At 41.0% G+C, this 15,548-nt stretch overlaps 1 protein-coding gene and 1 long non-coding RNA gene across 5 annotated transcripts in view; one reads left to right on the top strand and one right to left on the bottom strand.

The window, feature by feature from the left end:
- Nucleotides 1-15,548, bottom strand: part of tnk2b (tyrosine kinase, non-receptor, 2b) — a 60,352-nt gene that overhangs the window by 32,598 nt on the left and 12,206 nt on the right. Inside the window, exons 1-2 of one of the 4 annotated variants that reach the window (XM_032565375.1) lie at nucleotides 12,510-12,527; nucleotides 7,679-7,870 (exon numbers count right to left, since the gene is read on the bottom strand). The exons of 1 other annotated variant lie outside the window; for it this stretch is intronic. In XM_032565375.1, coding sequence (XP_032421266.1) covers nucleotides 7,679-7,759 — 81 coding nt within the window. In that variant the 5' untranslated portion in view covers nucleotides 7,760-7,870; nucleotides 12,510-12,527. Of the gene's footprint in view, nucleotides 1-7,678; nucleotides 7,871-12,509; nucleotides 14,880-15,548 lie in introns of those variants that run through there. 2 more of the 4 variants (XM_032565374.1, XM_032565377.1) reach the window with 2 other exon arrangements.
- LOC116721563 (uncharacterized) lies at nucleotides 8,587-15,312 on the top strand. The gene is made up of 5 exons (XR_004339628.1): nucleotides 8,587-8,727; nucleotides 8,897-9,036; nucleotides 11,673-11,890; nucleotides 14,690-14,755; nucleotides 14,879-15,312. It is a non-coding gene; the product is annotated as an uncharacterized LOC116721563 (long non-coding RNA).

The raw sequence follows: 15,548 nt of genomic DNA, 5'->3' as shown, positions 1-15,548 counted from the left end.
GCTTCGGTGACGTTTGCTGTATTTTGGGAAATTCCTCGCCCTTCTCCTCCCCCGTTTCAAAAATCCTTCCCCTTCCTCCCTCTAAAGGCTTCGGCCAAACCGTTGTGTTTTCTTCTTTATTTGGTGCTGCCTTTGATTTCCTGCCTATAATCCCCCAAATCCACATCTTATCTCTCTTCCACCACTCTGCCGAATGAAAACACAGCCCCGTCCCAAACACTTTTCAGCATTTCACCCAACGTTTACTTTGTTTTCATGTGTGCTGGAAAGTAGGAAACTTAAAAACAAGTATTTTACTTCAATTGGTGCCGAGTACCTTTTGGTTTGTTTGGTTTTTAGTGTCCATTTCCAAAGAAGCTATTTAGTAGTTTTTGTACAAAACAAAGCGACTGTGAGAAAATGATTAAAAACAACAAACAACTTTTGTGACTCAGTCTTCACAGTTGCAATTGTTTATCGAGGAAGAACAGCGTAGCGACCTTCACGACATGAAATTTAATGACATAATGTTTGCTTTAGAACAGTTATGTAACGGACTTTAATGTGAACCAGATGATGGAGAGTACGCCACATTGCTTAAAAACCCACATCTGGACGAGAAGCCTGTAACGGATTCGTCACCGGAAACGCACGACGAAGAAAAGGTTGAATTGTGTTCAGGTGTTCTTCCTATGAAATATTCAGCAACTGCAGAAAACGAAATCCAGCAGAGAAGTGGGGGGGTTTTATGGGTGGGGAAAAGTCAAAGTGTAGGTGCAAAGGTTCATCTGCAACCAAAAGAAATTAAAAGTGAGAAAGGATGTATGAGAAGATTTTGATGGTGACCATCAGATGAGATGGTAAAAAATGCAACTGGTTACCTGTTCTTTAAACGCATCAAAACTACAAACACCTCATTAAAAAGACATTCGATGGCCTGTGTTTTGAGTATATAACGATAAAAGATTGATCTAATCATTGGATTAAGAAATGTAGAGTTCTACATTTCTATTTCCATCAAGAAACTTGCACTTTTGTGACTTAAAGTCTTTAAGAGGAAAGACAACTTAAAATCTTAAAACCCTGAAGAAGTTTGATTGATCCTCACAGATCAATCAAACAGATAAAAAAAGTGGGGAGTAAGGGTGTTAAGTGCAATTTCCTATTAACATCAATCCAGGATGGCGTTAAATGAGACAGCAAAACATCTTTTATGGAGAATTCATTCTTATCATATATCATGGTGGCAGAAAACAATCAGATATGGAAAAGCAGCACAGCAGTTCACATATCATTAACAAGCCATTTGTTTTTCTCACAATGTTTAAGTCTTATTTGATGCGCCACAGCTCTTTTATTGAATGGTTGCAGTTTGAAATCAATAGGAGTCTAATTGACAACCAAGTTTCTCCTCACTGAGCAAATCAAAGCACTGTAGTATACAGTGAGCGTAGCTCTAACAAAAGGCCACAAGGTGGCAGCAGACCTCTGACTAGAACTGGTGATGAAATCTTTATAATTCAGTATTCTGAGCGTCTGCTGGTCAACGTTACACCACTGAACTGATAGCATGCGGTTTGTTTTTCACATGCTCTCTATAATAAGTCCACAGCTGTTGAACATAAGAAACCATGTTCAACAGCTGAGCAGTAAGAATCAACAGAAAGAGGAGATCTCAAGCTCATTCATAAAAACATCGTTGAACGACAGAATACTCAAAGGAGTGTCTCAACCGGCGTGATGGTACCGAGAGATGGATGATGTATCGGCATCAACATCGGTATTGGCCAATCCCAGACAATTCAACATATCGGTATCAGTCTGATCAGTAAAACCGAGCAGATAACAACCGATACTTATTGCCAACGTTTCTGTTTCAAGGGTTTAGTCAAGAGACTTTTGTTTGTTCATATTATGGTAAAGAAGCGCAGGATAATGGAGTGTTTTTTAATTAAAGCATAAAAGTAATGCCAGCTGTGTGGTTGTTATTTCACAGTGTCAAAACTTTAAAAAGACATAGGTAAAGATTGGTTATCAGCCATAACAGCAATATTGATATCAATATTAGCCAAGATTTTCACATCAGTGCATCAGTGGCCACCATTTGCACCAAACCTGTTCAGGGCCCAGTTTGGACTTTGACAGCTGACTGGATCAGTTTGATAATGCAAACAAACGATGCAGGAACACAAAAAAATATTTGGAAATTATTTCAAAACCAAAAGGTTTTGAATCAAAGGACAGTGCAGAAGTTTCCATAAAGAGAGTGCTTGAGGATTTGACTGTGCCAAGATTAGTGACTCTGAGAAACAATTGCGTTCTTCAGCGTAAGGGAAAGTAGAACAAAAATGGAAAAGTGCATCATTAACTATAAAAAGCAGACTGATGCAAAGTTAAGTAACCAAAGACCTCAAATAAGACCAGCAAGCCGGTTCCAATGAAACGTTATGAGTAAACACAAGGTTGAAGTGGGACAAAGGTCAACCAAGTGGTACAGTGTTTTTCAAAAGTATTTAAACAGTTTGAAGCTCTCCACACTTTGCCACAATACAGCCAGACCCCTCAAAAGTGTTACATTAAGTTTTTATATGACAGAAAGAAAGAGCGCCAATCTAAGGTGGAAGGAAATCAAATCCAAAAAGTATGGGGCTGCACATCTATTTACCCCCAGTTTCCTTTAATACCCCTAAATAATTCATGTACAATGAATTACACACAACAAATGTTGGAGAAGTTGCTCTGGTTGAAAAAGGCAGAAGTTTCTGACCCATGTAGTGAATGAACTCCACTTTAAAAAACATCTTCACCCTTAAACATGGAGGTATTGTGCTAAGGGGACATATGTTTTCAGCTTGACCCAGGAAGTTGGCTGAAGTTGGGAAGACGAATGTAGCCAAAGACCAGATGACACTGGAAGAAAACCTGTTAGAGGTTGTGATCAACTTGAGACCAGAGGAGAGGTTCACTTTCCAACAGCAGAAGGCAAACTATACAAGCAGAGCCACAATGGAACAGTTTAGAACAAAGCACAGACTTGAATATAACTGAGAACATAAGGTAAGAGATCTGATCTCTTACCTTGGAATCTCCCCATTTAATCTGACTACGGTTGACCTATTATGAAAAGAATTGTCAAAAATGTAGGTCCATAGATCTGAAAAGTATGAACCCTGAGTATGAACCACTGCATGCATGTCCAGCTGCTTCCATCTGGCCTTTATTACCTTCTCTCTGTTATTTATTACCTATCTTCCCCTCAAACAGCAGGAGTCCCACGGCTGCACAAGTTGAACACAATAAAAGCGCACGAATGTTATCAATCTCAAACTATAACTCTGTAGAACATTTTATCAGCAACTGGCATTAAAGTAGAAGCTTCTTTGCTAAAAGATTCTACTAAATTAAAAGAGCGGTACAGAGTTGACCTTTTCTGCAACACGCAATCCCATTGAGCTCGTCTCCGTAACGTGATGCTCATTGTAGTTGGTTTGAGGCATGAAAAGGCATGCACTTCCATCGCAGGGATCCACCGTGACGTACGGTATTGGGAGCTAAGCCACCTTGGAGTTTATCTTGGAATCGTTTGGCAGCAAAATGAGTTTTGTGGTTTAGCTCGTTGGTGCCAAAAAGCTGCCAGAGCAGAGTGATGGCAGTAATAATCCCTCTTACAACCGTGCAAGCAAAACAACTACACACCCTCACACACAGGATTTCACTGCATGCACAGACAGACTGATATGCGTCACTGCTGACCTCACAGATAGTACGCACATCTGACAAGGCCTGGCTTTCCCTTCGCTGTCTCCGACGGTTCGTCGTCCGTAGCGCGAAAACACGAGGAGGCATGATGTTTGGGTAGTTCTGGGAAGGATAGGAGCTCTGCATATGAACAGGCCCCATGGAATATATGTCTTCCCAAAGATTGTTTTGATGGCCATACTTAACCATAAATCCCAACCACAATAACAACCCTCCCAATGATGTCCCCCTAATCCTGCAAATGCACCCCAATCCGCAGCTATTCTTTGTTTGATCCCAGTAAAGCTGGTTTAGAGGGTGGAGGAGGGCGCTGGTGCAAAATGCCATAGAAGTATCACGACTGAGGTGCAAATTGTGCAGCATGAAGCAAAAACTCAAAAATATGTCTACCTTCCTGTACGTTAAAACACATCAGAGTCTTAAAATCTCTCTGGCTTAAACACAGTTGCGATCTGCGGGAATGGCCTGTTCGTTTTGCTTTAAGCTGGTCTTGTCAAAAACATCGAAGACTCGCTGAGAAAATGGCTGCTGACCTGAATCGGACGATGCTTCGCCTTCAGCCCTGAGCTCCAATTTACAATTGGCAAATCCAGCATACACAATTTCCACCAGGTTAAACTGACAACACTAAGTAAATGTAAAGGTGGATATCAATATGGACTTGATAATAAGGATAAAAAAAATAATAACTAATATTTTTTAGATAACGGCATGTCTTTGACTGCATGGGACAGCATTCGTAGCGCCACAAATATTGTTCTACAAATATTTTCATTTGAAACGGGGTTCTTCAGGATGCCACTTAAAAAAAAAACTATACACAAAAATCCTATTTTTGAATTTGCTAATATTTATTGACGTTCTCGTGAACAGTGGAGAAAATGGGAAAAACATCATTTCTGATAATTCTGTCAGGTCTGTTTTTTATTTACCATCAATAACTGAAATTTATCACAACAATAAATCTAAATTCTTATGAGAAACAATAAATGATACAATAAATTCCCACCACTAGGAAAAAGAATTTAAAACAAAATATGTTGAGATATTTCTGCAGTTTATTTTAGAGCATGAGACTTCAGCAGTTTATAAAAAGGCTGAACAGCAAATGTGGTAGGATGGTTTTTTTTTAATTATTTTTGACTCTTTCATTAACTTTGCATACACAGCATGTTTTGCTGTATGTGCCAGTGTGTGTATGTGTGGATTCTCTCCAATTTCCTCAGTCCAAAAACATGAATTTTAGCTTTACAGCTTCTCAACATTTCATTATTTTCCCTTAGGTGTGAGTTTGTTAGAGTTGTTTTTTTCTCTTTGCATTATCCATCATCCATCCATTTTCTAACACCCTTGTACCTAATGGGGTCAGGAGGTGCTGGTGCCTATGTCCAGCAAACGTTCCGGGCGAGAGGCGGGGTTCATCCTGGACAGGTGACCAGTCTGTGACAGGGCAACACAGAGACAGACAGGACACACAACCACACACACACTCACACTTAGGGAGAATTTAGAGAGACCAATTAACCTGACGGTCATGTTTTTGGGAGGAAGCCGGAGTACCCGGAGAGAACCCACGCATGCACAGGGAGAACATGCAAACTCCGTGCAGAAAGACCCCGGGCCGGGAATCGAACCCAGGACCTTCTTGCTGCAAGACAACAGTGCTACCAACTGCTCCACTGTGCAGACCCACTTTGTATTACTTAAAATAAAATAAAGTAGCAAAATTATTAAGGTTAATGTTTAAAAATGACAGCTACCAAGAAATGTGCAGTGTGCATTAAATGGCAAATAGCTGGACTCATTAACTAGCTGATATATTGTTGTACTTTGACTTGCAAGATGGCAAAGACGCATATTATTAAACATTAATACGTCTTGAAAACAACAAAAACTAGCTTGTGTTTCATTTTTGCTTAAATCTCCATCTCCATGTAAAAATTCAAAAATGATATTAAATGAACACAATAAACATATCTCAGGACCAGCCCGAATAATTGCCGCCTTCCCGTTTTAAATTAAAGCATTTCCACCATGTCAGGCTTGTTAAAATTGTTTTTGTATAAATACTGAGACCACACGAAAGCGTTCCTATCTTATACCGGTCCACTCCTACATGCAAGTCCCTTTATTCAGCGTGTAGCTGCTGCAGCTGCAGAAGGCGATCCGAATGAGCCCGCAGCGACGAGGACAGCTGCAGCGTGCAGCGGCTCAACTCCACTGAAGTGGAGCACAGATCCTCGGCACACAGGGAACATTCAGCTCATTTAGGCTGATCCAGAAAACGACATGTTCAGCTCGGCTTCTGTGCTCCTTTGTTCGGAGCAGGGATTGTATTAAACGCAGAGGAGTGGTCAAAGGGCCAGTGTGTGCTTGGAAACCAATAGAAAACCAATAGGATCAATATCATTCTATTCAATGATAAAAAATGTAATATGCTGTAGCTCATGTTCTAGTAGATGCTAATGCCATCTATTCATCTACACACAAACATGCCGTTAATCATTTATCGTGATCAATTTCTTATAAGAATTTTGATTTATCGTCTGTCATGATAAGTTCCAACTAATTTCTTAAAAGAAACCAAGTCTACTTGTGTTGCTGAGATTGTTAGTTTTACCGTTTTCTCCAGTGTTTGTTCAATGAGATCAGCAATGAATTTGTTTTTCAAGAGCAGTATTTGTGTTTGTAAGGCTATGATTCCTGTGAGTGCAGTCGCAGCCAATTACCTAAAAAAGTAGTAATAAATACTTCTTATTACTTTAATTGTCATCATAATAGTATCACAAAATATTTTGCTGAAACTTTTAAAGTCTTTATCGCCCACCCCTAAAATACACACACACACAAATTTCCAGAGTTCTTGGGTTGTTTTAGTCCGTTTTATAAATGCAACAGTAAGCAACAAATCTATAAAATATATCTATGGTTTGGTCAGAGTTTAAGAAAGGAAGGATGGATGGATTTACAGATGAATGAACAAAAACATGGACCTGAAAGAGTAAAAAACTGATGCAGTGGATGCGCGGGGCTGATGGATGGACAGACAAACGAAAGAACAACTATTCTGCCAAGGGTCTCCAACTCCAGTCCTCAAGAGCCAACATCCTCCAACTTTTAAAAGCGACCCCTCTTCAGCACACTTGAAGGAAATGAAAGACTTGTTAAACTTCATGACCGAAGTACTGTGGCCACTTGATTCAGGTGTGTATGCATCTGCAGGACTGTGGGACTGGAGTCGGAGACGCCTGTGCTAGACAATGTGAAAGAAAATACACCTTGAAAAAAAAAAAAGCTTCATATTCCATGAAGCGCAAGAATCCCACAAACTCCAAAACCAAAGAACAGTCAGCACATTTACAGAATATGTGGGAAGGTATGAAACGTCACTATTTTGCCTTTCACCGAGTTCATTCGGCAGAAGGTCATCAATGAGCTCATGCTCCCACTTCCAACAGCTCAGCGGTCAGCACACACTGGGCCCAGCCCTGGGTGGGGCTGTGGAATGCACAGCAGTGGACTAAAGACGACAATGACAACATCAACGTGTTGCTCATGAATCTACAACTTGTAATCAATTATTAAGTGTGAAAAATATGCAGGAGTTTACACTAGCAACAACAATGGCTCCCCTGGTCAGCTGTGACGAAGAAAGGAGTGATGCTACTGGATTATTTTTTTTTTTAAAAATACCTCATTCACGTTGACAAAAATACCCCCCAAGTGTAGACGCTAGAATCACATGAAACTCCCTCATCATGAACAAACACCAAAATAGCACAAATGCCTGTCCTCACTGCTGCCAAGGTGGATTTTAAAAAACAACACAAAGTCAACTCTATATTTAACTTCAGGTTAAATTTCACCAAAAAAAATGTTTAAAACTTGTTGAAATTTGTGTTTGTCACCATCATAGACGAGGCAGACGTGAGAGGTTTACCTCTTCATCATCACTGGGCAAGCTCTGGTAGTCTGACTCTGCCGTCTCCTGCAGCCTCTGGTACTCTGCCGTCTCTCCCATCGCTGGGACCGCGAGTTCTCAAAGACCTCAAATAGCAACCGCTCCAGTCAGCAAGCAACCCACGCACTCGGCCCGGTCAGTCGGCTTGCATCGAGATCCATGCCGTCACTGCTGTCATTGGGGAGGACAAGCACAGCACAGCGTACGCAGCATTATTCCAGATCGCTTGGCACAATCACAGTATGACTTCTATCTGAACTATGCTCGCTGCTAAATCGTGGCCGCTTGCGATGCCAACGTGATTCCCTCTGACATTTGGGCTGAGTCAGCGCTCATCGGGGGGGAAAAAAAACAAAACAAAAAAGGACTGAACAATGACAAACTGTTTCACACGGTTGCAACGGGGCGTCCTTCGCTGACCGACCCAGCGGAGTGGAGATTGCTGAAGGAATGTGTTCCCTTGGGAAACAGTGGCAATGTTCCATGCAAGAAGACGACTAAAGTGTCAGGTTCTTGCAGAATTCAAGAAGGCACTGAAGAACGGATCCTTTTTGCATTCTATAGCTTTTAAGAATACACACAAAATTCCTCTTCTGGAATCGAAAAAGTCCTTTTTTATTGCAGATTTTTCCAATGCAGTCAAGGTGTGGCACAGAGTCCAGTGGATGTCTACTCTCATCCGACCCGTCAGACCTTCAAACCGTCTCCACGGCACTCAGCTCTTCTGACACCGTCTCTCTCCGCATCTAATGCATTCTGCCGTCATGCTGACGCATGCTCTTTAGATCCAGCGATACTCCCACTGTCTCTCTCTCTCTACAACGTTATTATTCCCGGCCACAGGGATTGCCACAGTCAGTTTCCCGCCTTTCCCTCATCGACGGCACAAATCTCACATCGACGACCCGGGACCATCTCCCTCCAAAAGCTGCTTTTAGAATCTCACACCTGTGTTTCTTTGTATATCTATGAGCATGCCAGGATTCTGATCTCGCAGCTGAGCTCTGGAAATGACGCCCAGGGTTCTGGTGGGGATTTCTGACACAGCTTTGCCCTAAATGGACCAACTAATTGCACGGTCGATGGCTAATCCCTCGCCATTGTTGTTGTTGTTTTCCCCTCCTCTCCTCTGTTCATTCCCCCAACCTCTAACCTGCTTTCCACACCCGTCCACTTTTTTTTTTTTTTCCATTTCAGCTTTAGCTCAATGATTTGGTGAGTGGCACCTCCTCTATTACCGTGGCAACAACAACCAATCCCCGCCACCTCCCCGCTCTGGTGTCCTGCGGTCACAGTGGTCCGGTCGGCGGTGGTCCTCGCAGAGGGAGCCAATGAGGGTGAGGCAGGGAATTAGACAGGAGGGGAGGAGAAAGAGATGCAAGGGTGTGTGTGTGTGTGTGTGTGGGAAGGGGGGTCCTAATGAGGAGAGTTAATCTTCCCTCAGAGGGAGAAAAACATGGCCATGCGGCTTTGTGTGTGTACTTGTGTGCATCAAAAAGCATCTCTCTTCTACAGAGAGAGTATCCAGGCCATCTGGATTCTCACGAAGCGGACATCTGGATGGCGGAGAAAACAGCATGAAAGAACAATGTGCACGTGTAACACCGCCTGCTGGTCTTTACAGAGATGTGTCACTGAGTTGCACTGCTGCAGTTAGGAAAATCCTTAGCATATACAGGTAAATCTATGGAGAGAGAGAGAAGATCTACAGACTTGGTGCAAAGGAAATAAGCAAACATTCCTCTGTATGCTCCAACCTTATGCAATGTTTTAGTGAAACAATAGAAATAGAAGACAATTTCCCTTATTCCTTCGTAGATTGACTTAAATTAAAAAGTAACAATTCTCTTAAAATGTTTATTGGTACCTGTTACAGGGATCTTCACAAAAGGTCAAAATTCAAGGCAAGTCATGGACATTTCCCCTCCCAGCCCACGTTTTCCTTTATCCGTTCCCAATTCCTGTTCCAAACAATATTTGTTTGTTTCCCTTCTTCCTCAATTCTCCCTCCTCCCTCAAGTCAAACTGACTGAACAATACTCAAGTTTTCCCTTTCATCTTCATACAGCAGAATCTGCTCTTCTGAGGCTAGAAGTCACAAAAATACTAATTTACTGTCAGACAAAGATATTCACATCTACACCTGGGGGGAAAAAAAGCATTCAGGTCCAAAATTGAAAGCACAGTCTTTCAATTGTTGGTTCTTAAGCATATGGATAAAATAAAAATTATCTGGATGATCTTTCCAAGTTCAAGGTTCGAAAATTACATCTGAAGTGTATAAAACTAGCCAGACGCACTTGATTAAATAATCATCAGTGTAAATACCTCTATGAAAAGCGGAAGTATTTGTAATTTGCTGCTCTGGAGCATGCAATGTCAACCATATAAAAGGAATTGCTGCTTCCCAACAATTTCAGAAGGGTTGTGAGAATATTTCCAAATAACTTAAAAGTCATCATTCTGCAATGAAGAAACAATCTTATCAGGAAAACAAAACGTAGGAGGAGTGGACGTCTGAGTAAATTTGCCCACTTAAGACAGTGAGACGTTTAGACATTCAAGACAACTCAACAACTGTCAGAACGTCAGGTAGATTTTTTTTTATTCATTAAAAGCTTTTCTTATCTAAATTCGTCTCCATCAAAAGAATTTAATCATTTTTAAGACCACGCTTCCCAAATTTCGTTTCAGAAACCTGGAAAACCACTTGGAAAAAACACTAAATCTGGGACCTCCTCTAGTTCTCAACCTTTGACCCTACCTGATCAAACTTTTGCCAGGGGAGCCTGAAACCAAGCCTGTTAAAACACGCAAACGCCTTCTCTAGCTCCATGATGGAGCGCTGCGAGAAGCCCACCAGACAGGCTGTGGGTGTAATAGCACACCGTTACCAGCCCAAATATCACATGATGTCTAAATCCCCACCGATAAATGGCGGCTCAGAGTCCCAGAAGCACCGAGTCCTGGGTCCTTCCTGTCTCTATGACTGTAAGTGGGTAGACCTCAGGCTCTGGGGGCAGCAGTAAGCGGTTATGCAGAAGCTGCAGGAGTCGGAGGGGTGTCTGCTGATGTGAGCTTTGCAAGGTGGAAATTCAATCAGGGTTATAAATTAAGTTGAGTAAGATAACATTTTGTATCAAATAGAAATACACAAAAGACTATTTAACTTTTGTGAGAAAATATATTTTCATAATACCACTTTAAAAAGGTTTCCAAAATCCTCGCTATGAAGAGACAGGCCGCCTGAAATCCCTCAACTGCAAAATGTAGATCGGCTTTTGATAAACGTAACAATGACAGGAAAACTGAAATTTAAACCTGTCAAATAATTATTGTTTTGTTGTAAAAAAAAAGAAGGTTTGCCACAAACTACAACTTATATCTACCTTGACAACTAATGACCCTCGTGGAGAAATTGACTGGTGACTAATCACGAATGTACGATCGTTTAGGAAAAACCTGATCTTTTCCTAATTAGTGAATGTCTCTTGGAACAACTAAGCTCCAAGAGGTTCATTTGGCAAGACTCAGTGTGGACGCTAACCTGCACCCACTTTAGCTACTTTTAGTATCAATGAGCCTTTCAAAAAAGAAGTCAGATGAAGCACAAAAGGTAAAAGAAGATTCTAAAATAAGAGAAACCCTTTTACTTCACAGGCATGGCACCCATGGTCCTTTGAGACAAGTGGTGAGATTTCAGTGAAAACAAGAAGTTGAATAAGAATTTCTCAGCAGTAGATGAGTTGATGGCACTGTTGCCTTGCAAAAATAAGATATTAGATTTGAATCCCGGCCTTGTTTTTTTCCTGTCTGAGCCATGTGAGTGTGTTGGGGTTTAAGGGAGGGCTTCTCAGTGGGTATTACAGCTTCCTCCCACAGTCTAAAAACATGAGTTAATGGCTTAATGGGAGTGTGTGTACATTGTCGTTTCTCTGTGTGTTTCCCTGTGATGAAACGGCAACCTGTACAGGGAGTACCTCCTCTAGACTGATGATCGCTGCAGATGGGCACCAATTTTTTACCAGGATCTTGTCTTGATGATGGGAGAATCCAACCACTGTGCAAAGTCTGGACTTGAGACGACCCTCAGATTACAGGACTGCCCTCTCTGGCTTGTACAGGCATGATGGGTTCATCACTTCATCTGCAACACTTTTTACCCCGATGTGCTCCTCACACCGGAAGAAGGTAAATCTGGATTCAGACCACTTGACTTTCTATAATTGTTCCAGAGTCAAGTCTTTATGCTCCCTTGCAATTTCTTTTTCTTCAGTTAGCCTCACTGATTGCAGGTTTTCTTGTGTCTACACAGCTGTTCAGTCCCAATCCCTCCAGTTTCCTTTGCATTGTGTGCGAGGAAAAGCTCTTATTTTTACTATTGAACACAGCCAGGAGTTCTACTGTTGTTTTTCTTCAACTTGATGTCAAACGTTTAAGTGTTTGCAGATTGTTACGGACTTTCCTTCCAGTTTTCAATAATCAGTTGGACAGTACTTAACCCAATGTTAGGAGTTTCTGCAATCTCCTCAAATGTTTTCTCTGTCTGAGGTTTAAGAAGGGTCAAACCACTGACATCTCCAACATATTTCCACAAATGTGGCACTTTGTTGTTTAAAAAATAAGAAGCTACTCCTTGCACTAGTTAGGGCTAAACAACTTGTTGCCAGCTCAACGATAATCAATCGCCTAGAAGTAATTATCCAATAGGATGTTTGTAGATATCTACTTGAGAAATATAGTACCATGCCAAAATAAGTTGCCATATAGATTTAGCTAAATAACACTTAAGGTGGAAATGCTTACATACCTGTTTCTGCACAGAGACCAAACGAAGCTTTGGCATGATCTGTTCTGGCTCCATACTCTAAAGCATTGCACCGAGACAGAGGCAAGGCTTCTTATAGACATTGTAGTAACACCCTCCCACGGCTCCACAACTGTTCCCAGATGTTACACAGCAACATGTTCCTACGAAGCAGTCGATATGAACCATAGGCGCGTTACAGCTGTACTGAGGTCAGTGTTTCTGGGAAGCTACTGACATAGCGGTGACGTCATATCCCACTAAGGAAGCTGCGTGAGGCGAGAGTTGGGTCAGTGTGGATTGTTGGGCAGTAGCGCTTTATCTTCCCTTAGAATCTCTGGATTTCTTTCCCGGCTGTATTAGATCGGTCCGTATGGGTCAGTTAAATCCATATTTTCTAAATCCTCTGTATCAAGGCAATCAATAAAGAGTTTCATATGAAGTTGCTGCCACATCCACAAAAGTTATGCATAGATATTTCTGGATTATTTGGGAATTATTACAGGAAGATTCTGTTGAACTGGCGGTCCATTAACTGTGAGGACAGAAGAGAACAGGTGTTCACATCTGGTTGAGACTCAGAACCAGAACTGTGTGATTAACGTACCGGTTATGGGAGAAATGTAAAGCAGATTCTCACAATGAAATGTATACCAACTCCAACAAATTAACTGTTACACATTTGAAACAAGGAAAAATGTGATGGTAAATAACAGAGACCTGCCTAAGTCAAGGCCTCCTCTTAGCTACGGAGTGCAATAAATGTCTGCTCAGACCGCATCACGTTAAATTGTTATCCTCATTAAAGCTGAGGTCATCAGACAAACAAACAAAAAATGATCTATTCTAATCCTGAATTAAGCTCTTGAAAAAAATGTGAACGTGTGGCGTTCACTACAAAGGTACTGCAATTTCTGTGTAGACAGTGTGTGACTGTCACGGCAACAGTTCCAGTTTCGACATTTTCACGGGCTCTTATGATTAATGTTATCCGTCTTTGTGTTTCTGCTATTTATAGGGCACGACAAGTCTAACATGCTGATATCGACTTTATTTGGTCGGGAAATCTGCTGTGGTATCCAGTCAGCACCCAGTTGGTTCCAGGACTGGTCATGTTTTTCCTGACCAGAAATATTTGACTTTTTTTTTTTTTTTTATACAAGAGAGGGAAAAGAACAATCATTTGATAATGCCAACTATGCTAACTGTGCTACTCGGTAACATGTGGTGCTGTAGGCTGTTTACAATATCTGAACATTGAGTCTATTTTTTTTTTTAATAGTAGTAAAACTAATTCAACTTTTAATTAAAAAAATTTAAAAAATCACTGGCCACATTAACTGTTAAACAGAGTATGCAGACTCAAAAAGGAGTAAATTGCTGAAAGGACAACATACCTATAGCGATAATTAAGCTAAAGTTGTGCAAAACTATATTTGCATTTAAGTAAAAAAAATATTTGACAGTTTTATCCGTTATTAATCAGTTTATATCCAAAAAACATAAACAGGTTAGCACTACCGTGTTTAGATGTTAAGTCAAACAGAATAGAAGCCTAGTTTGATGCAGGATTTGCTACAAATGACAAAGGGTTCATTAAAGCAATGTTATATTATTGTGATTTCGGCTGTGTTTATATCCTTTTTTTTCTTCAAAGTAATGGAATAATTTTTTTTTTTTTATTTGTCAGCTTTCACTGTATTTCTAATATTGTATAAAACAGGCTTGAATGAAATTTCTGCAGAATGTGCCAGTTTTTTATTTTTTATTTTAAATCAGATTCATCGATTGTCAGAAATAATCGCCTAAAAACCTCTGATTGGTGCGTCTCTATTTTCTCTTTATATCTCTAATACAGAGCAGCATTCTGAGTTTTCAATACAGCCTGAATTGAACTGAATCCAACATTAAGGAGGGTGAAGGTTTAGTGAAAAGTTTGAAACCATAAAAAGGAAATATGGCATCAGCAACCGCGGACACATTTTTTCTAAAAATAATTACATCATGACCACTAGACTGACCTTCAGAGAAGGTTTAAACTTAATGCCAGCCAGAGGTCAGGGTTAGGGTCAGACTGTGATAGGCACAGAGTCAGACCTGCTAATAACTCCCATCTACTCTGTGTCTCAAACCAACTTAGAAACTATTATCCTCCACAAATCCTCTCTCATTTCCTTTCACAGAAAGATTTCCACATAAGCCAAATCAGGGAGGTGCAGGCACGCTTTGCAAATCCTCTGCGGACAGAGGTGAGGGTAGGAAACTAAAGGACAACACGTCAGAGGGCGTGTGTGTTTGTGTGTATGTAAAAGAGCGTAGGAGACGAGTACACATTCCCGCCATCTAATCCTAGTCTCATATTGACTTTCTAGGAAACATGGAAGGGGCACGTGATCGCACATGGCGTTGGCACACTCCGAACCCCGCAGGCTAAACAGGCGGGGTTTAAGAAAAAGCCATACAGGGTGTAGGAACATTCGCAGGATTAAAGGGGACAAGGACCCACCTTCACCTTCACGCCCCCGTTTCTTAATCTGTGCTTTTGTGACCAGCACACACAAAGATTGTGAAGATGTATGCAAGTGATCCAAGAGTTAAAGCCGGAGGTTTTGGATGAGTGTGTTCAGTGACATTGGAGGGACGACGACCATAAACTACTCCACATTTTACACCGTCGGCACACACGCCTGACCCTGCTGTCTGGAAACCAGGTCACGCCACAAGTCCGGCCTTCAGTTTGTGCACCATGTAGCATAATAAAGATGTTTTATGAAAAGAAAAAAAAAGAAGCTTTATTATTAGTATAGGAATACTTGTTTAAAAAATTAAAAATGGCAAACTTATAGTCAGAAAATTGGTCCAGAACATTTTGTTTAAGAAACACACAGTCGGAATCTGACCATAGCGGCGAAGATGATCGAAAAACTCTTCTTGTGTAGAGCGCAGATGAGTAGCTGTGCTTACATTACAAATGTGCGCAAAACTTTGTCGATATTCCGCTTATGTTGGGGAAAAAAAAGAAAGTATTTCACAATTGCTGTA

The sequence above is a fragment of the Xiphophorus hellerii genome, chromosome 6 (assembly GCF_003331165.1).
Source record: "Xiphophorus hellerii strain 12219 chromosome 6, Xiphophorus_hellerii-4.1, whole genome shotgun sequence".
Classification (NCBI taxonomy): Eukaryota; Metazoa; Chordata; class Actinopteri; order Cyprinodontiformes; family Poeciliidae; genus Xiphophorus; species Xiphophorus hellerii.
The sequence above is the reverse complement of the archived record's forward strand: the minus strand, read 5'-3'. Positions and strand labels throughout refer to the sequence as shown.